Raw genomic sequence first — 27,522 nt, 5'->3', positions numbered from 1 at the left:
GGAGCACTTTGCATTTGTCTTTGTTAAACTTCATCTTGTTTACCTCAGACCATTTCTCCAATTTGTCCAGATCATTTTGAATTATGACCCTATCCTCCAAATCAGTTGCAATCCCTCCCAGTTTGGTATCAGCTGCAAACTTAATAAGCATACTTTCTATGCCAATATCTAAGTTGTTGATGAAGATATTGAACAGAGCCGGTCCCAAAACAGACCCCTGCGGAACTCCACTTGTTATACCTTTCCAGCAGGATTGGGAACCATTAATAACTACTCTCTGGGTATGTCTACACTACAGGATTAATCCGAATTTATATAATTCGAATTTAGGAAACCGATTTTATAAATTCGAATGTATTCGGCCACACTAGGCACCATTAATTCGGTGGTGTGCGTCCAAGCTACCGTAGTAGCATCGATTTCCAGAGCGTTGCATTGTGGGTAGCCAATAACATCTAATTGCCAATAACATCGATTTGCGGCCACACTAACTTTAATTCGGATTAACAATACCGATTTTGACGCTACTCCTCTCGTCGAGGAGGAGTACAGAAATCGAATTAAAGGGCTCTTTAATTCGAATTAAATGGCTTCGTTGTGTGGACGGGTCAAGCGTTAATTCGAATTAAAGCAGCTAAATCCGAATTAAAGTCGTAGTGTAGACCAGGCCTCTGAGTACGGTTATCCAGCCAGTTATGCACCCATCTTATAGTCTAAATTGTATTTGCCTAATTTATCGATAAGAATATCATGCGAGACCGTATCAAATGCCTTAGGTATACCACATCCACCGTTTCTCCCTTATCCACAAGACTCATTATCCTATCAAAGAAAGCTATCAGATTGGTTTGACATGATTTGTTCTTTACAAATCCATGCTGGCTATTCCCTATCACCTTACCACCTTCCAAGTGTTTGCAGATGATTTCCTTAATTACTTGCTCCATTATCTTCCCTGGCACAGAAGTTAAACTAACTGGTCTGTAGTTTCCTGGGTTGTTTTTATTTCCCTTTTTATAGATGGGCACTATATTTGCCCTTTTCCAGTCTTCTGGAATCTCTCCTGTCTCCCATGATTTTCCAAAGATAATAGCTAGAGGCTCAGATACCTCCTCTATTAGCTCCTTGAGTATTCTAGGATGCATTTCATCAGGCCTTGGTGACTTGCAGGCATCTAATTTTTCGAAGTGATTTTTAACTTGTTCTTTTTTTATTTTATCTTCTAAACCTACCCCTTCTAAACCTTCCTTATCTACTTTCTCTATACCAGTCATGATTTTATAGACCTCAATCATTACTCCCCTTACACGTCTCTTTTCCAAGCTGAAAAGTTCCAGTCTTATAAATCTCTCCTCATATGGAAACTGTTCCATACCCCTAATCATTGTTGTTGCCCTTTTCTGAACTTTTTCCAATTCCAATATATCTTTTTTTGAGATAGGGCGACCACATCTGCACACAATATTCAAGATGTGGGCGTACCATGGATTTATATAGAGGCAATGTGATATTTTCTGTCCTATTATCTATCCCTTTCTTAATTATTCCCAGCATTCTGTTTGCTTTTTTGACTGGCGCTGCACATTGAGTGGATGTTTTCAGAGAACTCTCCACAGTGACTCCAAGATCTCTTTCTTGAGTGGTAACAGCTAATTTAAACCCCATCATATTATATGTATTGGGATTATGCTTTCCAATATGCATTACTTTGCATTTATCAACAGTAAATTTCATCTGCCATTTTGTTGCCCAGTCACCCAGTTTTGAGAGATCCTTTTGTGGCTCTTCGCAGTCTGCCTGGGTCTTAACTATCTTTAGTAATTTTGTATCATTTGCAAATTTTGCCACCTAACTGTTTACCCCTTTTTTCCAGATTCTTTGGGGGGGGAGGGATAGCTCAGTGGTTTGAGCATTGGCCTGCTAAACCCAGGGTTGTGAGTTCAATCCTTGAGGGGGCCACTTGGGGATCTGGGGCAAAATCAGTACTTGGTCCTGCTAGTGAAGGCAGGGGGCTGGACTCAATGACCTTTCAAGGTCCCTTCCAGTTCTAGGAGATGGGATATCTCCATTAATTATTATTAATTATTATTATAGATCATTTATGAATATGTTGAATAGGACTGGTCCCAGAACAGACCTCTGGGGGACACCACTATTTACCTCTCTCTATTCTGAAAACTGACCATTTATACCTACCCTTTGTTTCCTATCTTTTAACCAGTTACCAATCCATGAGAGCACCTTCCCTCTTATCCCGTGGCAGCTTACTTTGCGTAAGCCTTTGGAGAAGGACCTTGTCAAAGGCTTTCTGAAAATCTAAGTACACTATATCCACTGGATCCCCTTGGTCCACATGGTTGTTGACCCCCTCAAAGAATTCTAGTAGATTGATGAGGCATGATTTCCCTTTACTAAAACCATGTTGACTCTTCCTCAACAAATTATGTTCATCTATATGTCTGGCAATATTGTTCTTTATTATAGTTTCAACCAGTTTGCCCAGTACTGAAGTCAGGCTTACAGGCCTGTAATTGCCAGGATCACCTCTGGAGCCCTTTTTAAAAATTGGCTTCACATTAGCTATCCTCCAGTCATCTGGTACAGAAGCTGATTTAAATGATAGTTTACAGACTACAATTAGTAGTTCTGCAATTTCACATTTGAGTTCCTTCAGAACTCTTGGGTGAATACCATCTGGTCCTGGTGACTTATTACTATTTAGTTTATCAATTTGTTCCAAAACCTCCTCTAATGACACCTCAATCTGGGACAGTTCCTCAGATTTGCCACCTAAAAAGAATGGCTCAGGTTTGGGAATGTCCCTCACATCCTCAGCTGTGAAGACCGATGCAAAGAATTAATTTAGTTTTTCCACAATGGCCTTATCGTCCTTGAGTGCTCCTTTAGCACCTCGATCATCCAGTGGCCCCACTGGTTGTTTAGCAGGCTTCCTGCTCGTCATGTACTTTAAAAAAATTGCTATTACTTTTTGAGTCTTTGGCTAACTGTTCCTCAAATTCTTTTTTGGCCTTCCTAATTGTATTTTTACACTTCATTTGCCAGTGTTTATGCTCCTCTCTATTTTCCTCACTAGGATTTAACTTCCACTTTTTAAAGGATGCCCTTTTTCCTCTCACTGCTTCTTTTACTTTGTTGTTTAGCCATGGTGTCTCTTTTTTGGTTCTCTTACTGTTTTTTTAATTTGGGGTATATATTTAAGTTGAGCCTCTATTATGGTGTCTTTAAAAAGTTTCCACTTTCCACTCAGCTTGCAGAGATTTCACTTTTGGTGCTGTACCCTTTAATTTCTGTTTAACCTCCTTATTTTTGTGTAGTTCCCCTTTCTGAAATTAAATGCTACAGTGTTGGGTCGCTGTGGTGTTTTTCCTGCCACAGGGATATTAAATTTAATTATATTATGGTCACTATTACCAATTGGTCCAGCTATATTCACCTCTTGGACCAGATCCTGTGCTCCACTTAGGACTAAATCAAGAATTGGGTTCCAGGACCAGCTGCTCTAAGAAGCAGTCATTTAAAGTGTCAAGAAATTTTATCTCTGCATCCCGTCCTGAGGTGACATGTACTCAGTCAATATGGGAATAATTGAAATCCCCCATTATTATTATTGAGTTTTTTATTTTAATAGCCTCTCTAATCTGCCTGAGCATTTCACAGTCACTATAACCATCCTGGTCAGGTGATCGGTAATATATCCCTACTGCTATATTCTCAGATAAGATGTTTTTTATTCATGCAATATGTCTTATGTAAGAGGGTGATCATCTGTTTTATCCAAACTGATCTAAAATTTAGATTTATTAATAACATGGAAAAGATTATTTTAATTCCCAGAATATGATCTACATTAGATCTTTCATCAGATATCAGTTCAGAAAATACTGTAGACCTTTTATGGCAATTCTTAAATGGATTTCAGGCAAGAAGATTGATCTCAGCAAGGGACCTTTTAGCTTCTTTTATACTTTAGGCATTATGGCTCCTTTCATTTAATGTCTCTATTTTCACATTTCACTCTAAATCCTCAGCCCACCATCTTTCAGGTTCACATATTACTGCAATTCAGAACTGGATATTTTTCACCCCGTGAATATATATTTATGGGTCATAGGAAAGTAAATGGAAGCAGTATGTTGTTTATAAACTATTATTAAAGAACACAGTGGGAGCAACCTAGGGCAGTATTTGGGCCCTGTGCATGAACATCGGAGTGGTTGACAGTAAGAGAGTCATTTTACCATGAGAATGAGTAAATGCCGCATCCCATTTTCCAGTGAAACGAAATGCAACAACCTTCATGGACAAATATTTCTTACTCATTAGTTTGTGGGGATAAAACAGACAATTTGGTTTGAGTGTTTTCTCTTGTTCTATTAGTATGGATTATTTTTAAAAGACCTTTCTAAAGGTCCTGTGTATTCATTTGGGTTCAAATTCATATTCATACCTTCACCACAGAAAATCACATAGATCCATAAATTTCCTATTATATGGTGGAAGAAGCCACTGCATAGTTAAGGGTGAAGCTAGTGTCTCATTATAAATTCAATTTTTCAAGAATCGCTGTCCTATCTTTCCCATAAAGAAACAAACCCTCCTAAAATTTCACAAACCACATCTTATCCCAGGGTAGGTGTTTTTTTTCCTGACTAGTTTGGAAAAAAAATAGAAACAGGAGTTTTACAATTCTGGTGATTAAAAAGGTTCTTTGTCAGATTTTTTTTGAAACTAATTTTCAAACTTATTCTTGGCTTGACTTACAAACTGCATTTGTTTTGTTTCATTGGCCTCATTTGAGGGGAAGTACCCCTTAGTTTTGGTTTTCTGGAGAGGGAGGGCAAATGAAGGAATTACAAGGACATATTAAATACAGATCCAGTGAATGGGCATACTTATGCCCCACTAAGGTAGGCAGCAGAGAGATTAAATAGGGGCTCATTAAAGCAAGGATGTAAAGGAGAGGCAATAGGGAAGAAGCTTTCTCTTTTCCTCTCTTCCCAGCCTGAGGAGGAAATAGGTATAGGAAGCTCCCAGGCTCAGACAAGGAACAGTGGAACAGAGAAACTGACAATCTTGCTCACACAGAGTAACTAGCCTGTTTTCAAGAGACATCATAAATGGATGTTTGGCTTTCCCTCCATCTGAAGCCAGCCATCCCTTTGTCTGTTTCTTTTTCTTTTTTTGACAAGGCTGCGGTAAACCCTCTCTCTGGTGGGCCAGAGTGAGGAACACTGTTCAGAGGAGTTTATGCCTTAAAATGGCAGGACACAGTATTTTGTTTCTTGGTTGCATTGTGTTATACTACAACATTACTGTTGGATGATGGGGGACTTAACATGTTTGCTGATAGACACAATAATTAATGTAGTCAAAAAGACAAACTGGCAAAGTTACATAAGCCTAAATACAGTGGACTCAGTTCTCCACTGTGCCCAGCCTGAGCTCAGATGCAATGCAGAAGAGGGATGAGAGGAGCTGATCTTAGTTTCCTGGCCACATTGTAAATTTTAAAATATTGGTGGGAGGGGAAGCTTTAACTTAAGTTGCTGGCAGATCTTTCACCAACAGAGCATCATGCTCTGCCATGCTTCCTCTCCTCCCCTCTGCAGACATGGCCCCCTCCCTTCTCCTGACTCAGGCCCTGCCTCCCCTACCTACCTCATGCACTCCCCCTACCCCCTGGCAGACGGAGACTCCAGCCCAATGTAATCAACACATTTCATAACACCAGTGGGGATTTACTTACATCTACTTACCACGATGAGACAAATTGATAGAACTTTAATATAATTTAAAGTGCCATGGGACTATGTTCCTTTTGAAGTCTCTCCTACAGGTGTAGTAAACCACATGAAAAACAACTATGTAGATCCAACAGCAAAGTTTCCTCACAAATGAACACAGAGAGGGCAAAGTTTAGGTTGGGTGGAAGTGTAAATTGGGGTAGGGTTATGATGAGTGATGAAAGATTGTGTGATAGCAGGAAATTGTGATTGCAGCCATCCCTTAACTGTTCATTTGCAGATTTTTTGTATTTCTTTTTTTTTTCCATAAAAGTTATAGATTTTTAAGACATATAACATAGTTTTGAGCGTCTACACTTTTTATTCTATTATTGTTTAACATCGTGATTAATCATGCGATTAATTGCGATTAATTTTTTTAATTGTGATTAATCACGATTAATTTTTTAATCACTTGACAGCCCTAGTAAATTTGTTTTTTTAAATATCAAATAAAGGATTTCCTTTCAGAAGATTCTTATAATAGCTTTTGTATTTTGGAGATAGCTGGTTGCATTATAGATCATCAAAAAAAATTCCCATTTACCAATAAGACATGTTCCACTAAAGCATTATTACTAACATGCACAAGAGAAAGGAAGACCACACTGTAGACATCTGTGAGGCAGCCTGTTTGTCTCTATTTCAAAACTTAAGGAGCTGCTACTGACTTCTTTGATCCCATCTTTGTATCTTGCACAATTCTTTCATCTGCTCTTTCTGCCTCTAGATATACTAATATCTCTTCCTTTCCTCCTATATGAAAATGTGTAATTGTTTTGACCATATGTGACTGAGAGGGCAGATGAGGATGAAGAAAGGACAAACTACTCATAAATGAGTGCCCTTTTGTACATTACGTAGTGAAATTCATTCAGAAACAGATGGTCCCTGTAGTGAGTCATCCCCTTTTTAATACACTGTCCAGAGAAAACCTGAAGTCTCTGGGGCAGTTACTGTCCCTTGCTCTGGCTACTTTGTGACTTTCTGGTGTCACAAAGCAGCTGTACAGCTGACAGATCTAGTTCTCTGAGGATTCCCCTGCCTAGAGGAAACCTTGGGTGCATAGAGTCACTATGCCCACTGCAAGGGTCCTGTCTGGGGTATCTCTTGTCTGACAGAATAGCCCCTTGGGTCCTACTCAGTTGGCCCTCAACCTCAGAGTTGCTTTAACTTACCCTGGGGACCAGATTGAGGGATCTGTTGGGAGTTCATGTGGGTGCAGCCCACATGCTAGCACATGTATTTATTAGACCAGGGCTTACAGTACAGGAATTTGGGTTTTGTTTGGAGCATCTGCCCTGCTAATACTGAGGAAATCATTTTGGTGGGAAGGAGATGGAATTAAACACTAGCAAGTAACCAGACCACTCTCAGGAAATGAGTAAAGAAGCTTTTTGAGAATGTTAAGTGAAACACAATGGTGAATGTTAAGTTGTGTCTCCCATTTATTCTTTGTCATGTTTCTCTGCTGGTGAGGACTATCTGCCTTCCTGCCTTATTAGTTCTTATTGAGCTTACTCCCTGAGAGCAGGCAAAGATATCCTCAAGAGCCACGCTGAAGGTCTTTGGGATCCCTTTGAGTGGAAACCAGTGGAAATTGTCGGAGGTCCTGCATATTGCAGATTGAGGTCTATAGGGCATAGCACAGTAATAGGAGGGACGAGCTCTCTTGTTCTTTTTACTCAACATAGATAAAGAAGCACTAGACATATGCTGCTACTGACACAGAAGATCACCTAATGTGTGTTGCCTTCGGCAGCCCACACCACTTGAAAGGCCACCTAGCAGGGTGGAATCCAGACTTAGCACTAAAAGTTAATTATAATGCTATGAATTAGTCATACTGGTTTTCGAATATCACTGGGAAAATGCTACCAACTGTAGACAGTTGAAGCAGTATAAATAACATAACATAAAGGCTAAATATAAAGCTTAAATACATAAAACAAGTTAGTGTTAGTTGCAGTGGGGGTAACTTCACACATCCTCTTGTTTGATTTCCTGTTAGATCAGCACCTAGAATATGGGTCCAATAGGTTTTGCAGGTGCGGATTCTAATACTTGCAAATATTAGAGTTTATCCAGTCTGCTAGCACATTTTTGTACCTGCAAAGTGTATGCAGAAGTACGTGGGCCTGTATTTTGCAAGCTTACTAATGGTGCTGTAGTAGAGGACCTTTTGAAATTTTACCCAAACTGTTTTTACAGTTAAATTGTTGTATATTAGCAGCCTTAACTATGAATAAATAGTTATGAGGCAGTATTCTTAATACAGTTTTGTTCCTCTAATGTTTATCAAACTGTTATGGGTTTACTCACATCTACGCACATAAAACTTCTGCAAAGGTAAGTTCATACTCAACTATTCAAAGAAGCGAAGTTGCTGTTAGAGCCTGAAACACACCTTATGTAGCTGACACTGACCAGAATATTATCATATGCTTTCTCACTCCATAAGGTTAATTCAAGAAGAAAAAGAATCAACAGAACTGCGTGCTGAAGAAATAGAGAACAGAGTAGCTAGTGTCAGTCTAGAAGGCTTGAATCTGGCTAGAGTTCACCCAGGTACATCTATCACTGGATCAGTGACAGCTTCATCGCTTGCAAGCTCTTCTCCTCCTAGTGGGCACTCGACCCCTAAACTCACCCCTCGCAGTCCAGCCAGAGAAATGGATCGCATGGGGGTCATGACACTGGTAAGGAAATGTGTGATGGCAGTTTTGAGCATGATATTTATTAAAATAAACTGATCAAATTGTTTTTGCTGTTTGCGTAGTCCTTACCAAGCCTCGTCTACTCCCTTGTAGAATTTGTTTTGTCCATATTTTGTTGTCTCTACATATGCACAAGAGCAAACTATGGCAATCCATAGGAAAAACAGGGAGTATGGTAAAAGACCTGGTGGATTAACCAGGATCTTCAATGACCTGAAACTCAAAAAAGGGTCATACTAAAAAGAGGAAACTAGATCAAATTACAAAGGATAAATATAAAAAACCCACAAGGACAATATTCTAAAAGCCAAGGCACAAAACAAGATTAAACTATCTAGGAAAATAAAGGGTAACAAGAATTTTTTTTACAAAATACATTGGCAGCAAGAGGAAGACCAAGAACAAGATAGAGCCATTACTCAATGAGAAGGGAAAGACAATAACAGAAAACATCATAATGGCCTAAGTGTTAAATGCCTTTTTTGTTTCAGCTTTCATCAAAAAGGCTAGCAGTGATCACAACTAACACAGTGAACATCAATGTAAATGCAGTTGGATCTGAGGCTAAAATAGGGAAAGAACAAGTTAAGAATTACCTGGACAAGGAAGATGTCTTCAAATCAGCAGGTCCTGATGAAATACATCCTTAAAGAATTGGTTGAAGAGATCTCTAAGCCATTAGTGATTATCTTTGAGAACTTGTGGAGGACGGGACAGATCCCAGAGGGCTGGAAAAGGGCAAATGTAGTACCTATCTAAAAAAGGGGAATAAGGACAATCCAGGGAATTACAGACCAGTCAGCTTAACGTCAATACCCGAAAAGATAATGGAGCAAATAATCAATTAATTTGTAATCACCCAGAAAATAATAAGGTGAAGTAACAGTCCGCATGGATTTGTCAAGAACAAATCATGTCAAACCAACCTAATATCCTCCTCTGACAGGGTAACAAGCCTTGTGGATAGGAGGGAAGCAGGAAATGTGATATATATCAATGTTAGTAAGGCTTTTGATACTGTCTCACATGATAGTCTCATAAACAAACTAGGCAAACATAGCCAAGACAAACCTGCTGTAAGGTGGGTGCACAACTGGTTGGAAAACAACTCAAAGATTAGTCATCAATGGTTCACACTCAAGCTGGAAGAGCATATTGAGTGGGGTCCTCAGGCATCTGTACTGGTTCTGGTTCTGTGCAGTATCTTCATAAAAGATTTCAATAATGGCATAGAGAGAACACAAAGTTTGCAGATGATACTAAGTTGAGAGAGGTTGCAAGTGCTTTGGAGGACCAGGATTGGAATTTAAAATAATCTTGACAAACTGGAGAAATGGTCTGAAATATATAGGATGAAACTCAGTAAGGAGAAATGCAAAGTACTTAGGAAGGAATAATCAAATACAAAATTGAAAATGGCTGCCTAGGAAGGAATACTGCAGAAGAGAATCTGGGCGCTTGTATTGGAACACAAACTGAATATGAGTCAACAATGTAACACTGTTGCAAAAAAGCAAACATTATTCTGGGATGTATTAGCAAGAGTGTTGTAAGCAAGACATAAAAAGTAATTCTTCCACTCTACTCAGAACTGATTAGGACTCAACTGGAGTACTGTGTCCAGTTCTGGGCCCCACACTTCAGGAAAGATGTGGACAGATTGGAGAAAGACCAGAGAAGAGCAATAAAAATGATTAAAGATCTAGAAAACATGACCTATGAGGAAAGATTGAAAAAATTGGGTTTGTTTAGTCTGGAAAAGAGTAAAGAAGACTGATGGAGGACATAACAGTCTTCAAGTACATGAAAGATTGGTATAACGAGGAAGGTGATAAATTGTTCTCGTTATCCATTGAGGACAGGACAAGAAGTAATGGGCTTAAATTTCAGCAAGGGAGATTTAGGTTAGATGCTAGGAAAAACTACTTAACTGTAAGGGTAGTTAAGCACTGGGACAAATTACCTAAGAAGGTTGTGGAATCTCCATCATTGGAGGTTTTTAAGAACAGGTTAGACAAACACCTCTCAGGGATGGTCTTGATAATACTTTGTCCTGCCTCAGTGCAGGGGACTGGACTAGATGACCTACTGACCTCCCTTCCAGTCCTTTGTTTCTATGATTCTATATATGGGTTGTAAGGCTTTTGGAGGAAAGACTAAGTTGTGTTGGGTTTTTATTGTCTCTGTACAGTGCCTAGCAGAGTGGGGCCCTTTTCTCTGATTAGGGCCATTGAGTACCAATGTAATAGAAATAATAATTAATAATAATTAGTAAAAAGTATTGGAACCAATTTACATAGGATTTTTATTATAAGCAATGAAGTCTCAAATAATCCATTTAATAAAACATAGCTTGAGGCAGGGTTGAAGGCTGTTAATCCTAGGTCAGATTTAAATCTCGAGCAAATGCCTTACAAGGCCATTATTGATATTAAAACCTTTTAAAACTTATTTTTCAAGGTGTTTTAGGTGATTTTTTTCTGTTTTATAGAAGTGGCACATTGTGCATTTCTCTGTATATGCTTTTCAAGGCCAGTTGCATGGGATGACTTGTTTTCCCACATTCCATTTAACCTGTATTATATTTAAACCGCATATAGTGTGTTCGAATATTCCTTAAACCACTTGTGTTCCACCAATGAGCATGAAATTGATATTGAATCATTTCAAAAAAATTATTCTGAAACTAAACTAAATGAGTGGGGAAAGTGCTCTGAAAAGGGTTGTCCAAAAGATTCACATTTCGGTTCTAATGAAAACTGCAAACAAAAGTCCAGCAGACGAAGGAGTAGAGGCATTTCCCCCACTACAAGACTTAGCCAGGTAGTTATGGAATCCATTGGGAGTCTCTAGCAAATAATACACTGAGCATTTTACAATGCTACTGCCACCGCTCTCAATATGTAATTATTTCAGCAGGTATGGTTTGCCTGTTCCGGCTGCCTGGGGATGGATAGGACAGACTGACAAACTCTCTTTGGGTGGAAGGGTTAAGTTGGGAGATCCTCTTGGAGGTTTCAGAGTAGCAGCCGTGTTAGTCTGTATCCGCAAAAAGAACAGGAGTACTTGTAGTCTCTAAGGTGCCACAAGTACTCTTTTTCTTGGAGGTTTAGATTCTATAGTACACAAACTTCCAAATAAACCTATAGGAGTTGGCTAGATGCCAATAACTGCAGCCAGATTTCACAGGACAGGTCTATGTAAACTTGCATAAAACAAACTCTGCAGGATTTGTTGAGCTCTAGCTGTATATCACAGAGTGACACATTTGCCTAAAGTAGAAGTGTTAAGCGGTTGAACAATGTATGTTCTAGTAGACTTCCATAGTGAGATAATGCCTGCGGTAAAGAGGATTGGTGTTTTTGATGAATTATTGAAAATGTCAGGTACTCAAAAATATTCATTCAGATTTACCGTAACAGGAGAGAAATTTCCCTCTGTCATGTACTGCAGTTTGTGTGATGTTTTGCTCTCATATCTGTTTTTCAGTGAAATGTTTAAAAAGTTTTAAACAGGAGAGAGTTGCAAGAAAGCATTATCCTTTTATTATTGTTGATTCTTTTGGGAGGATTTATGGGAGATATAGGGGGAAAGGAACTAAAAATGAAACTTTTATATCATGTCTGAAAACTTTATTTCTTTCCAGGCACATGAAAATGAAGGGGACTTGTGGGAGTGGCTTATTATTTGCAGGAAAGCAGGGCTTTGTGGTGGGTTCTCTAAATTACTGCACTCAGAAGGTATTAAGTTATGTCAAGGGCATCTGGAGAATATGAATAGGTATTCTTGTCACTATTTCTATGTCAGAATAAATATATATGTGTAGTCTGAGTGTTTCTTTGGTCAAATAAGGTTTACTAATAATTCTTTTTTGTTGTTGCTTTTTTCATCAACCGAAGCCAAGTGATCTAAGGAAACATCGACGAAAGGTATGACACTCGATATTTTAATGATACGATAGCTGTATTAAACATATTTTTTTCATTTCTTCATGCCTTTTACTTATGAAACTTTTATGTCATTTTATCTAAACAATTGGAAAAATGTATTTTCATTTTTATTCCAACTTGAAAATGCTTGTGAGTGAAAATCAACAATTAATTCAGTGTTAGGAGTTAAGTTTCTCAGGTGACTTTATCTGATAATTCATCTTTTAGTGCAACCATTAAGAAACACTCCATCATAAACCAAGCGTAGTTACATTCTGAGTACTTTCACAGAACATTTTGTTCACTCTTCTTATTGATGGAGCAGCCATAATCTTTAAGGTTGAGCTTTGTCTGTGCTGGTACAATATGCAGCTATGTATATAACTGGGATAGAATGTCATAATTCTGTTGGTATAAGAGAGATTAGTAAAGCCATCAAAAACTGTGACAAAATTCCATTCCATTTCCTTCACGCTTATGATCTAGAAATTTGATCCCTTCATAAACAAGCTGTGAAAACAATCGACTTGACCCTGCACAGTCTTAACTCATGAGTGTCAGGAATCAGGGCTTGCAGCAGAGCTAGTCTCCAGGCAGCCTCACCGGTATAGCTGGCCTGTCTGATTAAGAAGGGGGAAAAAAGTGACCCGGGTAACTACAGGCCTGTTAGTTTAACTTCTGTAGTATGCAAGGTCTTGGAAAAAATTTTGAAGGAAAAAGTAGTTAAGGACCTTGAGGTGAATGGCAATTGGGACAAATTACAACATGGGTTTACGAAAGGCAGATCGTGCCAAACCAACTTGATCTCCTTCTTTGAGAAAGTAACAGACCTTCTAGATAAAGGAAATGTGGTGGATCTAATTTACCTCGATTTTAGTAAAGCGTTTGATACTGTGCCGCACGAGGAATTATTGGTTAAATTGGAAAAGATGGGGATCGATATGATTGCTCTCTTTAAATATATCAAAGGGATTAATACCAAGGAGGGAGAGGAATTATTTCAGCTCAGTAGTAATGTGGACACGAGAACGAATGGATATAAACTGGCCATGGGGAAGTTTAGGCTTGAAATTAGAAGAAGGTTTCTAACCGTCAGAGGGGTGAAATTTTGGAACAGCCTTCCGAGGGAAACGGTGGGGGCGAAAGACCTTTCTGGCTTCAAGATTAGGCTTGATAAGTTTATGGAGGGAATGGTTTGAAGGGATAACGTGATTTTAGTCAATTAGGCATTAACGTGCCATCGCGGGTAAAATGAGGGTCCGGCTGTAGAATCTTGCCTGTATGCTCGGGGTTCTGCTGATCGCCATATTTGGGGTCGGGAAGGAATTTTCCTCCAGGGTAGATTGGCAGAGGCCCTGGAGGTTTTTCGCCTTCCTCCGTAGCATAGGGCAGGGGGTCGCAGGCTGGAAGATTCTGTTGTGGGTGGGTCAGCTTTTGTGGCCTGCATCATGCGGGAGGTCAGACTAGATGACCATATTGGTCCCTTCTGACCTTAAAGTCTATAAGTCTATGAGTCTATTAGCCATGCTGCCTGATTGGCTGCAGAGGTCAGCAGGCTGGCTTTTACACCGGCAGCAGCTCACTGGCTTCACAATGTTCATGCCCACCACTGTGACTAGTCTTGTGTTACTTTGTTCCTGCTGCTCCTGCCTTGCACTGAGTCCTTGCCTTGAACCCCTCCTCACCTGATACCCAGCTCACTCTAGTTCCTGTCCTATGGCTTGACCCTTGGCGCTGGTATCCAGTTCCTGCCATCCAGTTTGACCTTCAGCTTTGACTCCTGACTATGGCTCTGACTCTAGCCACTAGGCCTGATGCTTCCTCCAACCACTAGGCCTGACACCTGCTCTGACCACTAGTTAGACCACCCTTGTTCTAGTCGGACAAGAATGAGAAACTTTGAACACATGAGTAGTCCCATTGAGTTCAATTGGACTACTTCTGCATAAAGTTATTGTATGCTAAGGTCTTTGCGGGATCAAGTCTATTCTGCATAATAGGAACAGTCTGCTTTTCTAAGTGATTTCTTTCATTTATAATATACATTTTAGGTTGGCACAGTTAGAACATTTGGTCTGTTTCCTAATACTTTCATGGGGTTTTTACGTAATCCTAACATTTGCTCATTTGCTCAGATAATTTCAATTGATTCCAGATCTCATCATTTGACAAATACTTGAAATACTTGCTGAAATTTCCAGAAGTCTTGAAAAGCTGATGCATACTCTCACTGATATATTTGATTGGTAGATTGCAGTGGTAGAAGAAGATGGACGTGAAGATAAAGCCACAATAAAATGTGAAACCTCTCCTCCTCCAACACCCAGAGCCATCAGGATGACTCATACCCTTCCTTCTTCATACCACAATGATGCCAGAAGGTAAGAAGCTCATAACATGAGTCAGAAATTCACAACTTGACCACTTTATATCCTTTTAAAAGTATATGATTCTTCTGATTTCCCAGTACACCCTGACCTTTTTTGAGATTGTATGTCCTGCAAGTCAGAAAATGTCCTTTTCTTTGTCTTTTCTACAATCCCAAGCACTACACTGGTGCTAAAAAACAAATAATAATAGTGTCTGTTTCTCTCTTATGTCATGTCTTTGGTCTAACTTTAAGTTATAACTACTTTAGAACAGTTATAATATTCACCTGAAAGAGTGCTGTTAAATGATGATAATCCTGATGGATGGAGAAGACAAGGACAGGGGGAATTCAGGGCAAGAAGTGCCTATGCATAAACAAATCCTGTATTTTGCAGGAGGCCAAGAGACAACATTGATGTGGATATAGGGGATGAGTAAACTGAGAATCCAGAGAAGAGGGACGAGTAGATTCATTAAGGCCAGTGTAGTAATATCAGCTGGGGTCTGATTTTTAATGACATTTCTGTGCTTGGCAAAAGCCCTAATGTAGATACAGTTATCCCAGCATAAACGTGTTGCCAGAATAGCTTATTTAGCTTGGGGAAGCAGTATAAGTCATACCAGCTAAAGCACTTTTTTGCCAGTATAAATGGTGTCCATACTACGGTTTGGAACCATATAACTATATCAGCAAACTTTTTCTACTATAAACCTGGCCTAAGAAAGAGAAAATATTTCAGGACTGGAAATATTTGCTGTAAATTAATTTTCCCTAGGTTCACCCATTTGAAAAAAATAGTGAAAATGAATTTTGAAACAATCATTTCTAGTGATAGCTATGCAGCATTGCTCCCTAACATGAAAGATATGATGTAAGTATCTGACCAGCATTTCTTCACTGGTTGTACAGTAATTATACAAGAAAAAATACATATTCAAAGAGGTGAAATAAAATCACTGAAAGAGGGGGAAACAGTTGTGAAAGGAGAAGAAATAAGGGAACGCAAAAAGAATCACAGAATATGATTTTAAAAAATGGAAAGGAGCAACTAGATAAACATAGAAAGCAGGTACAAAGTTTTAAGAATTCAAGAATATAGGTGAAAAGAAAAAGACACGAGAAAAACTGGGAGAGAGAAGATTTTTAAAGGGGTATTTTATTCGTAATAATTTGTTAATTTCATTAGTTGATGAAACAAGACCCCATTTTACATTCATTAACAAAGTGATATTGCACATGTTGGAAATTGTTCTCATGTATTGTCATTATGAGGGATCAGAGAAACTGCCATCCAGCATAGCAGGAGTTAAAGAAAACCTTTGGGTTCAGCTAGCCCCACACCACTATACCTGCAGCCAATCCCAGGCCTGGGGGTGGGGGGAGAAAGAAGGGATCCTGGCTCAGTTAGGGGCTGACTGGCGAGGAGGCAGGAGCTCTCTGCCTGCCTGCAGGGACAGATCAGCGACCTGCCAGCCAGTGCAGCCACTTGAGACAAGTAAGGGCTCCCCTGCCAAGGGGAAGCTGCAGATAAGCCCCAGCACCTGAGGCAACTGACTAGGCAAGCCCCCGGTAAACTGGACTAGCGGGGTCATGCCTCAAACTGAAGAGACTTGTAGGAAGTAGCCCAGGAAAGCAGGTCTTGACTCCCTCCCAGGAGGGAGACCTATCTCCCCTGTTTAGGGTGATCTACACTGGGCCCTGGGCTGGGATCTGGTAGAGAGGGAGGGCCCGGATCTCCCTACCATCCCCTCTGGCCTTACAGACTGAAAGACCAGTGATATAGCCACTAGGCAGCCTGGCCATGGAAGACCCGATTACAGTTACACAGTGCCTGCTCAAGATGGTGAGAGATGGGGCTCAGCATGAATGATAGAAATTACACATGGAGGGAGATGGAAGTTTTGCCACTGAGTTCAGTAGGACCAGAATTTCACCCAGAAAAATAAAATTAAATAATCAAATCCATTTTCCTACCAGTGCAAGATTGTTGTTTCCTACCATACATTCATTAGTGTTTGTCCAGTCTAACTTCAAATGTACCAAATTTTGAGGATTCCAACAGTGGTCTCAGGAGAGTTTATATTTTTTTCCTGATACACAGCATACATTTTTCCATTCTTAATTTTATCCCTATCAAACTTAATTATAAAATCACCTTGTGCCACTCTAACTACTTCTTCCCCTTGGTATTTATATCCTTGAAATCTAGATGGTTGTATCCTCCTGACTGTTGTGTTCTACTTATAAGCTGATCAGTGTTATTTGATACAAACCTTAATTAATTATAGTGGATTATTCGAGGATGACAAATAACCAACTCTTTTACTCACATGGCTGTGTCTTGGCCAATTGGAATACGGTTAGTCATTGAAAGGTGTAATAAATATACAATATAGAGTACACACCATTAAAATGCAAATAGTTGTCAAATAGTTATTATACTGTGGAATCCAAAGCTGGGCACAGGAAATAACTTCATTATCTGAGATAACATTGAATGGCAATTACTGGGAAATGTGCACTCCGAGTAGCAAATGCTGAATGTATCCATATAGAATATATAGTAATCTGTTTTGCAAAACATTCCTTTTTAAAATTAAATCCATGAAGTAGCTTGTAATGTCAATATGTCTGCTTTAGAGTTTTATAAATGCTCAAAATCTGAATTGCTTTGATTTAAATATGTAGTCAATAATGTATGCTGTATTTGGTTAATGAGTGAAACAAACAGAAATTATCTGATTGAAATTTTCTTTCTGTAATTGTCTAATTACACAATGTAAATGAGATAAAAACTTTGTCATTCATATATTTTTCTTTACAAATAACACTTCAAATTTCAATTGGGAAACCGTATATTGCTGTGGTTCATACATTTTCCCAGCATCATTTTTGGCAAAACAAATTTGAAAGACTCTTTACGTTTTATTTCTTCTTTGCCATTTTTCGTGGGATTGCTTCAGCTTGATTGAGACCAGAGCATTAGATATTGTACTATTCTATATGTTGCTAAGATGTACAGGAAAGAAAACATCAATAATTTGATTAATTGTTCTAATTATGAAGAGGCTCTTATTAGATCCTAGATAATTTGTTTGCACAGCTGCTCAGGAGAAAATGAAACCTAGCTAGGAGTAATATGTTACCTATCTATTCTTTTCTATTTTACAGTAGTTTGCCTGCTTCACTGGAGCCAGAAAGTATTGGTCTTGGCAGTGCCAGTAGCAGCCAGGACTCCCTACACAAAGCTCCGAAGAAGAAAGGAATCAAGTCTTCAATAGGACGTTTGTTCGGTAAAAAAGAGAAGGCTCGACTTGGACAGCTCAGTAAGGAATTAGTTGTACCAGGCCTAGGTCATTGTTCCACTGTCATTTTTGTGTTTATGTTTTTGCTTCTTACTTGTTTTCTAAATGGCATATTCCTCATTTGCATTGGCAGAACCTTTCCATTAAATTTCACTATAGTAATGAGCATATTTGTCAGGAATTTGGTATAATCATGATCTAAATGAAAGGAAATCTATTAAGCTAACAAGCTTCATTGTTTCCTGAGAGTTAGCCTCTTCAATGGGACTACTCTCAAGCTTAAAATTAAGCACATGCTTAAATACTTTGTTGTATTAGGGCAAAATTGCTAACAACATACCCTTAACTAATGAAAATAGAAGGGTAATAGTTTCTGTTCCCACAGTAATGAGCTTGTCTTAATAATGCAATCTGGGAGTTTCTCAAAACTCAATGTAACAACCCTTCAGTTTTCCAGTCTCTCACTGGGTAGCAGTTCCTGGCTGTTTTGGTCATACCTTGGCTGTCCTCTTGCTATTGGTCACATTTCCCACTGAAACTCCCCATTCTCTTTCTACAGTTCATGCATTTTTCCTCAGCTGTGATCCTCATTTAATTCATTTAATGGCACTAAATCTGCCTATAAGTCTCTCTGGCTTCCATTATGCTTCTTAGTGGACAAACTTTACGGAGCAGAAACGGAGAAAAAACAGTGTTTTCGGGAAATAGGTACTTCAGTCCAGATTGTCATTCTTGACACTAATTTGAAAAAATCTAATTATAATGTCCTTTAGGCTAATGCTCAGAAGACATATCAGTGAGAATGTGATGTTCTATAGCATCCAGATAGCTGAGAGCCTAAAAAAGATGATAGTTTGATGTGGTTCCTGTTGCAACATGCAGCACAGTGACAGAATCATAACATCCATTATAATTCATATTAAAAAGCTTCTTATTATTGTAGGTTTACATTACACTAGTTCGGAATATATTTTCAGCTGTAACTTCATACTCACCATTTTGCTATAGCTGTGGGTATAATCATGAAATCCTTAGTCATTTTAAAGCTTATGAGTATGAGTTTTGTCTTGGTAAGGACTTCATAAGATCTTTTGTCCTAAATTATAACTTAGAAAATATCACTCTTCTTTAGATGGTATCATTGGTGTTTTGGGAGGGAGGATGGTCTAGTGGTAAGTGCCCTAGCTTGGCACATATAAGACCCAGGTTCAATTCCCTGTTCTACCACAGGCTTCCTGTGTGAACTTAGGCAAGTTACTCAGTTTTTGTGCCTAAGTTCCCTATATGTAAAATGGGGATAATAGCACTTCCCTGTCTCTCAGGGGTATTGTGAGCATAACTGCATTAAAGATTGTGAATCATTCAGATACTACAGTAACAGGAACCATGAGAGAGATTTTAAAACACTTCACCAATTTGAAATGTATCTGGCTAACTTGAGTGCCTGAAGTTAGAAACCTAAATCCGTAGTGAAATCTGCTCCTGATATATCACAATCAAGAACCACATAACTAAGGTTCCACATAAGAAAATAGGTTATTAAGGTCAATCCATCAGTATAAAATCAAAGAATTCAGAATTTTTGTTCTATATCTCTCTTGTTATGGACACGTATCTTCCTCTCTTTGCTTACTAAAACCCTGTGTTCTTGAAAAAGGACTGAGTTTTAATCATACTTTAGGCTTCAATTGCTGTATCACTAGGCAAAGAATGAAAATCTGATTTATTCAATCATGTGGTAGTTTAGTGCATTTCAAAATCTATTAAATGGGTCTCTCAAGTCAATCTTCATGTTCCCATCTGCACTGATTGAGAATTTTATATCTTTAGACTGGGTTATTAATTCCCATTTACATTGCACGAGACCAATTTTATTGATACTGGCAAATTATACATAATATTGTATTAATTTACAGTAACTCAGAGCCCAGAGGAGAAAGATAAAATAAACGTATTGGTCTTCTATGCTGCTCTTTACAGTGCAGAATGGAAAATTCCTGTAAAGATTGTCACAGAAGCAACAGACGATGACCGTAAATTACTATCTTAATGATACCTTAAAATGTTAATGCTATATATGCGTAATCTGGTAAAACACATTTATAATTCCCAAGCACCAACTCATGAAGTTTCAGACAGACGTTAGTGAATATTTGCAATAGATGATTGACTGGCTATGCCAGAAGGAGAACAGGAGACACTGGATGTGGTTTTAATTAGGCTGCAACTTTATTCTTAAAATATCTGGATGTACCCAGCAAATAAAATTGTACAGTGTAGGTAATTCCATTCTCATTTCCCTATGTTTGGGGGCTGCTGTCATCCTTCCCCTTTTCCATCCTGGTCTAGCCATCCCGCTGCTGGGACCCCAACACCTCCTTTCTATGAGGTTTAAAGGGAGCTATGAAGGAGAGAGGGTTGACTCTCTGCTGTACAATTTGTATTTGCCCGAACCCACTTTTTCACTCCTTTAAAGTATGCCTCCTTTAAATCCTTTGCCAATCCACTTTTTATCTGATCTGTATCCCCTGGATATCCATCACAGATTTAGATGAGTTGTGACATTATAACCTAACCACCATTTCCTAACCTAATAGATCCCCAACTCACTATGGGGAAGGCGAAAAACATGCATTTTACATAAACATAGCCAGGATCAATAAAACATACTATTACATATAGTAACCAAAAAGAAGCAACAAAAGCATTTTTAGAAGCTATTAAGGGTGATCACTGTGCTACTGAAATACAGAGCAATGTGTTTCCTCTTTAATTTGTAACCACGGCAGATGAGAAAAGAGAAGGAAATGAAGTCTTTTGTGGCAGGCAGCTTTTATATGCTTACACTAGTATAGAGCTAGTATTTTAAAGGTGATACAAGATAGCAAAAACACACACAAAAGTACAATTTTTTACAGAATTGCTTGAATTAGCGCCATAACAACTATAATGATATAGTTATAACTGTATTACAAGTTACATTAACATTTAGGGGGGTGGGATAGCTCAGTGGTTTGAGTATTGGCCTGTTAAAACCAGGGTTGTGAGTTCAATCCTTGAGGGGGCCATTTAGGGTTCTGGGGCAAAAATCAGTACTTGGTCCTGTTAGTGAAGGCAGGGAGCTGGACTCAATGACCTTTCAGGGTCCCTTCCAGTTCTATGAAATAGGTATATCTCATATATATTTTTAGGATGCTATGTTATGAGACTTATACATTATTGTACCTCTGACTGCTAAAATCAGATTTTTTTATGTGTTGTCACAAATTAACTTGACAAAAGGGAATAAAAACAGTCTTTCTTCCGGGTTTCACTAATCTTGATGTGGCCTGTGCAAGTACAATTTTACTATTACAAATATTCATTTTTTCCTGTTATTTGGAAGATATTTTCCCTTTTCTTCAATAAAGCAACAGACAGCATTAAATAGATCTTATTGACTAGCCTCAGCAAAAATGTTCATTCTTTTTTATATATTCATGTGTGCAGTCATATGCATACGTGTGTGCGCACACATACGCAGACTAGCACACAGAGTGAGTGCACTTAAAAAGATCATCTCAGTGCCAAAGATGTTTCTGGTTCCAGCAACTTTAAGTATACATAATATTTCTGGAACCAGTAATATCTCTTAAAAAACATAGATATATGTATATAAATTCTCACAATCTCTCATTTGAGTTATGTTGATAAAAAAACAATACTGGAACATCAGGAGTTTTACCACTGACTTAAATAGGGCCAAGATTTCACCTTGATAATTTCCTTGTACCAAATTTCTTGTATGTATTCAGGAGAACTGGTTTTCCAGTGCTAAATCTGTTACTCTTGTGAGTTATTATTCTTTCAATGTCTGCTAAATTATTTGCATTACTATCCATCCAAAGTCTAATACATTCTTAGAACATGTTTAACATATTTATACTTTTTAAAAGATTTTTTGGGGGGACTTTGCATCTTTTGTTAACTCATCTGACTTTATCAGCTTGTGCATCTTCTAACATCCTTTTGGAATATCATGCTAAACTTTCTTTTTGTGTTTCTTCTCCTGTTACATATTAGCTATATCTGTCCCTAATACAAACCATACATTACAGTGATTTTTAGATCCCAATTATATAAGCTGATCTGTGTTGGTGCAAGTGTGTGGATCAGTTTGCAAGACAGGAGTGTTATAAAGCACTTATCTCATTCACATATACATTTAAGACTATGGCTGCCATAACCCCAGGTTTGCCATCCTTTCTTGGTTATTCAAACAGCACAACTGTATTTTGTAAAAGTATATTATACTACGAATATTTTCCATTCTGTAAAAGTTACTGAACTCACACTACCTATATCTAAAGCAACTTAATCTGCACAAAAGAGTGTAAGTGATATCTTTACAAGGGTCAGAAGGAAACATATGATAAAGTATTCTATAAAACTTCTATCAAAGGACACTAACAATAAAGCAATGCATGAGGTGATTTTTGTGTGTATGTGTGATCAGATGCATCGCTGCCATCTTGGAAGTTATGTGGCTAATGCCCTGTTTACAATACTGAAAATGTACCCTTGTCCTGTAGACAGTTATAACAGTAGAATAATTTATATTTTAAAAGGATGACTTTAAAAAAGGCATTTGTTCTTCAACACCAGCAAACTGATGAATCAATAGATTTTTGCTCTCGCTTGACTGAGCTGCATATTAAAGTGGTTTGCAAATTTCAGGGTTATATTTCCTCTATGTGATACCCTATATCCATTTGTTTTTGTTTTTTAAAGAAAAATTAGTTGCTTAAAGTAACTAATATTGTAAATTCTATTATGTTGTCCGAGATAATGCCAGTATCTAATATATACTAATTCAGGGCCAAACTGTGACTCCAGTCTTGCACTAGGGAGTTACCATAGAGCAGTGGTTCTCAACCAGGGGTTCGTGTACCTCTGGGGGTACTCAGAGGTCTTCCAGGGGGTACATCAACTCATCTAGATATTTGCCTAGTTTTACAACAGGCTACATAAAAAGCACTAGCGAAGTCAGTACAAACTAAAATTTCATACAGACAATGATTTGCTTATACTGCTGTATTTATTATACACTGAAATGTAAGCTGATTTATTTTATAAATATATGGTAAAAATGAGAAAGTGAGTAATTTTTCAGTAATAGTGTGCTGTGACACTTTTTTATTTTTATGTCTGATTTTGTAAGCAAGTAGTTTTTAAGTGAGGTGAAACTTGGGGGTACGCAAGACAAATCAGGCTCCTGAAAGGGATACAGTAGTCTAGAAAGGTTGAGAACCACTGCTATAGAGTAAGGAGATGTAAGGTGTCCTCTTCCTACTTTACCCCAGTTACCTACATCATGGGCAGTAGCATGGGAGGGGAAGCAGGCTCCACTGAGCTCCTACATCCACCTTCCCCACATGTAGGTGAGAAGTGAGCAGAGCGAGCAGGTTGGGCACTTTAAACTGCTGTTCACTCTCTTCCCTGAGCAGCAGGGAAAATAAGCTGTCACAATGTCCCTCCTCACGTGCTCTTGGAACACCACAACAACATACTTCACTTTTTCAGGGCAGAGCATAGAATCACAATCTAGCCCTCAGTTTGTAATATGGTTTGACACCAGATAGATAGACAGACCGACAGACAGACAGGTCGGTCTGTCTATCTATCTGTCATTCGCAGTTAATGCATGCGATTAACGCAAAACAAATTAACTAAATTGTAAACATTGTGATTAATCGCAGTTTTAATCGCATCGTTAAACAATAATCGAATACCAATTTAAATTTATTATAAATATTTTTGGATGTTTTTCTATATTTTCAAATATATTGATTTCAATTACAACATAGAATACCAAGTGTTCAGTCCTCACTTTACATTATTTTGATTACAAATATTCGCACTGTAAAAAAAGATAAAACAAAAGAAAAGAAATAGTATTTTTCAATGCACCTCATACAATCCCACTGCATCCTACTTCTTGTTCACTCATACAAACAAGTTTGCTTACATTTGCAGGAGATAATGCTGCCTGGTTCTTATTTACAATGTCACCTGAAAGTGAGTACAGGCATTCACATGGCACTGTTGTAGCTGTCGTTGCAAGGACTTTACATGCTGGATCAGCTAAACATTCATGTGCCCCTTACTGCTTTGACTTGTAGGCTCTGAAGTTTTATACTGTTTTGTTTTTGAGTGAAGTTATGTAAAAAATAATAATCTACATTTGGAAGTTGCACTTTCATGATAGAGAGACTGCACTACTGTACTTGTATGAGGTGACTTGAAAAATGCTATTTCTCTTATTTTATCCTTTTTACAGTGCAAATATTTCTAATAAAAATAATATAAAGTGAGCGCTGTACACTTTGTATTCTATATTGTAATTGAAATCAATATATTTGAAAATGTAGAAAAACATCCAAAAATATGTATAATACATTTAAATTGGTATTCTATTATTGTTTAACAGTATGATTAAAACTGCGATTAATCACAACTTTTTTTTAATCTCACAATTATGTTTTTAATAATTTGACAGCCCTACTAGATATCTATCCTCCAGAAAGGATGGCCAGTCCAATGGCTAAGGTACTAAACTGGTACTTAGAAGACTCAGGTTCAATTCCCTGCTTCACCCCAGGCTTCCTCCCCAATCTCAGGCAAATCACTAAGGAAATGTCTACACTTTGAGCGGGAGGGGTAATTTCCAGTTCAAGAAGACACACCTGTGCTATCTCTGATTGAGCTAGCATACTAAAAAATAAAGTATAACCACAGTGGCACAACCAGTGGGATGGGCTAGCCACCCTGCATATGTCCCTAGTGTCTTGGACAGGTACATACTTGGGAAAAGGCCTCCTTGGCTACACTGTTTTTAGTGTGGTAGCTTAATGAAAGCTAGCATGGGTATGTCTCCTCAAGCTGGGGCCTGTCCTGTAAAACTTACTCATTAGTGAACTGGAAAAAAGAGGTGAATAGTGAATTGGCAAAGATTGCAGACAATGCAAAATTATTCAAGATAGTTAAGAACAAAGCACACTGTGAGGAGTTACAGGGGGATCTCACAAAATTGGGTGGCTGAGCAACAAAATGGCAAATGAAATTCAACATTGATAAGTGCGAAGTAATGGACATTGGAAAAAATAATCCCAACCATACATATATAATGATTGGTTCTAAATTGCATTCTAAGAGATCTTGAAGTCACCTTGCTAGTTCTCTGAAAACTTCTGCTCAATGTCCACCAGTTGTCAAAAAAGCTAACAGTGTTTTATGAACTATTAGGAAAGGGATAGAAAATAAGACAGAAAATATCATAATGTCACTATATAAATACATGGATCAATGCCTTGAGTACTGGGTCCAGTTCTGGTTGGCCCATCTCAAAAAGGACATAGTAGAAATGGAAAAGGTTCAGAGAAGGGCAACAAGGATGATCAAGGGTGTGGAACGGATTCCAGATATGAAGAGAGACTAAAAAGATTAGGGCTGTTCATCTTAGAAAAGAGATGACTTAGCGGGGATATGATAGAGGTCTATAAAATCATGTATGGTGTAGAAAAAGTGAATAGAGAAGAGTTATTTACCCTTTCACATACTATAAAAATTGGGGATTATCCAATGAAATTAATAGGCCGCAGGTTCAATGCAAACAGGAGGAAGTAATTTTTCACACAACTAACCTATTGAATTCATTGCCATGGGATGTTGTGATGGCCCTATATATATATATATACAGAAAAATAAACTGTTTAAGTTCAAGGAGGATAGGTTCTTCAATGACTATTAGCCAAGATGGTCAGGGATGCAACACCAGGATCAGGGTGACCCTAAACCTCTGACTACCAGAAGCTGGGAGAGGAAGATAGGACTGGATCAATCCATAACTGCCGTGTTATGTACATTACTCCTGAAGCTCTGGTGCAGGCCACTTCAGAGACAGGGATACCAGGCAAGATGGAGAATGGTTTGACCCAGTCTGGCAGCTCTTATGTTCTTAACTACACCTTCAGCTTGAAGTACTGACATACCCTTAGTCTCCCTTTGCCTCGGTCCCCCATCTGTGAAATGGGAATAATAGTATTTCCCTCACAGACAGGTGTTTGGAAGTTAAAAACATTACTCAGACCTTTCCAGGTAGTGAGAAGGATATATAAAGCCTTTGTCAAGGTTTGGTCAGATTTGTTCCTTAATTCTGTGGTTATAAATAGATAGTAGGTATTCTCAACAAGCAGTAGACTTAAAAAGAGAAAAATAAATAAGTAAAATAAAAATTGGGTTGCGTTGAGGAGTGGAATAATCAGAAAAGAACTATGAGGAAATATGTTCCTTTTTGCTTACTGCTTCAACACAGGAGGTTTTATGGAAACAGAGGCTGCAGCACAGGACTCTCTGGGATTAAGCAAACTGGGAACTCAAGCAGAAAAAGACCGAAGACTAAAGAAAAAGTAGGTTGCTTGTTCATTTTATTTTCATCATACCTTGTTCATATTTTGATTTTGTGTGTTGTCCTAGGTATGCACACAATTGAAAGCATGACCAAACAAATGACTGTATTTGTCTGACACTGTAGCAGTTGACCATCATGTATATGTGAGTTTTCCCAGGATTATTGTTTTTAAAAGCTCCACATAAAATAACGGAAATATGTGGTAATAAAGTACACTAACACTAAAGTAATGTGGTAATAAAGTACACTTTATAAAGGTAGAATACTTTATCATTCACAAAAAAAACATGAGTTTAAAAGAAAGGAACATTTTTTTCGTTTGACTTTACAGTTCAATTACTATGTCCTGTGCTAATTGTGGTTTTTAAAACTACACATGCAATGAAAGAAATATCTTACCGACTCTTTTTGCCTGGATTATCCAAAAGAAAAAGAGGATGCAAGACTGTTTGCATTATCCATTGAGCATATAATTATTTCAATCTATTATAAAAGACAATGATTCCCCATAGACATTAGTAACTTTGCTTTCTCTTATGTCTGTCAGAAAATGACAACCTAGCTTTTTGTTCACATAAATTATAGAATAATTAAATGCTTTCCGCCGCTGCACTAGTTGTAAAACTGATACACTCTGAGTCATAACAGCTGCAAGAAAGTAGGTAGGCTCATTTGGAAAAAAAAATAAAAAGCATTGCTCCCACCCCCCCAAAAATCTATTCAGTCTCATAATTCCAGTGTCATTAGAGAACATCTGAGGAGAAAAAGGGCACTTTTTAAAAATCACGCTCTGAAAACGTTTTTTTAAAACAAGCTCATTCCTGTTCTTTAATTACTGTTTGAGTGTCAACATTTTACTTCCTAAGACTCTTTTTATCTTTCATATTTACAGTATGCTTATGTATCTCTGTCTTCTGCTGATCTTTTACATGGTTTGATGGATACTT

At 38.1% G+C, this 27,522-nt stretch overlaps 1 protein-coding gene across 3 annotated transcripts in view; it reads left to right on the top strand.

Annotated features, from left to right (window-relative positions):
* Positions 1 to 27,522, top strand: part of PPFIA2 (PTPRF interacting protein alpha 2) — a 627,181-nt gene that overhangs the window by 543,474 nt on the left and 56,185 nt on the right. For all 3 annotated transcript variants that reach the window (XM_065422644.1, XM_065422656.1, XM_065422651.1), the window contains 5 exons: positions 8,266 to 8,503; positions 12,421 to 12,450; positions 14,701 to 14,831; positions 17,993 to 18,147; positions 26,480 to 26,573. In XM_065422644.1, coding sequence (XP_065278716.1) covers positions 8,266 to 8,503; positions 12,421 to 12,450; positions 14,701 to 14,831; positions 17,993 to 18,147; positions 26,480 to 26,573 — 648 coding nt within the window. The remainder of the gene's footprint in view (positions 1 to 8,265; positions 8,504 to 12,420; positions 12,451 to 14,700; positions 14,832 to 17,992; positions 18,148 to 26,479; positions 26,574 to 27,522) is intronic.

Source organism: Emys orbicularis, chromosome 1, assembly GCF_028017835.1.
Source record: "Emys orbicularis isolate rEmyOrb1 chromosome 1, rEmyOrb1.hap1, whole genome shotgun sequence".
Taxonomy (NCBI): domain Eukaryota; kingdom Metazoa; phylum Chordata; order Testudines; family Emydidae; genus Emys; species Emys orbicularis.
The sequence above is the reverse complement of the archived record's forward strand: the minus strand, read 5'-3'. Positions and strand labels throughout refer to the sequence as shown.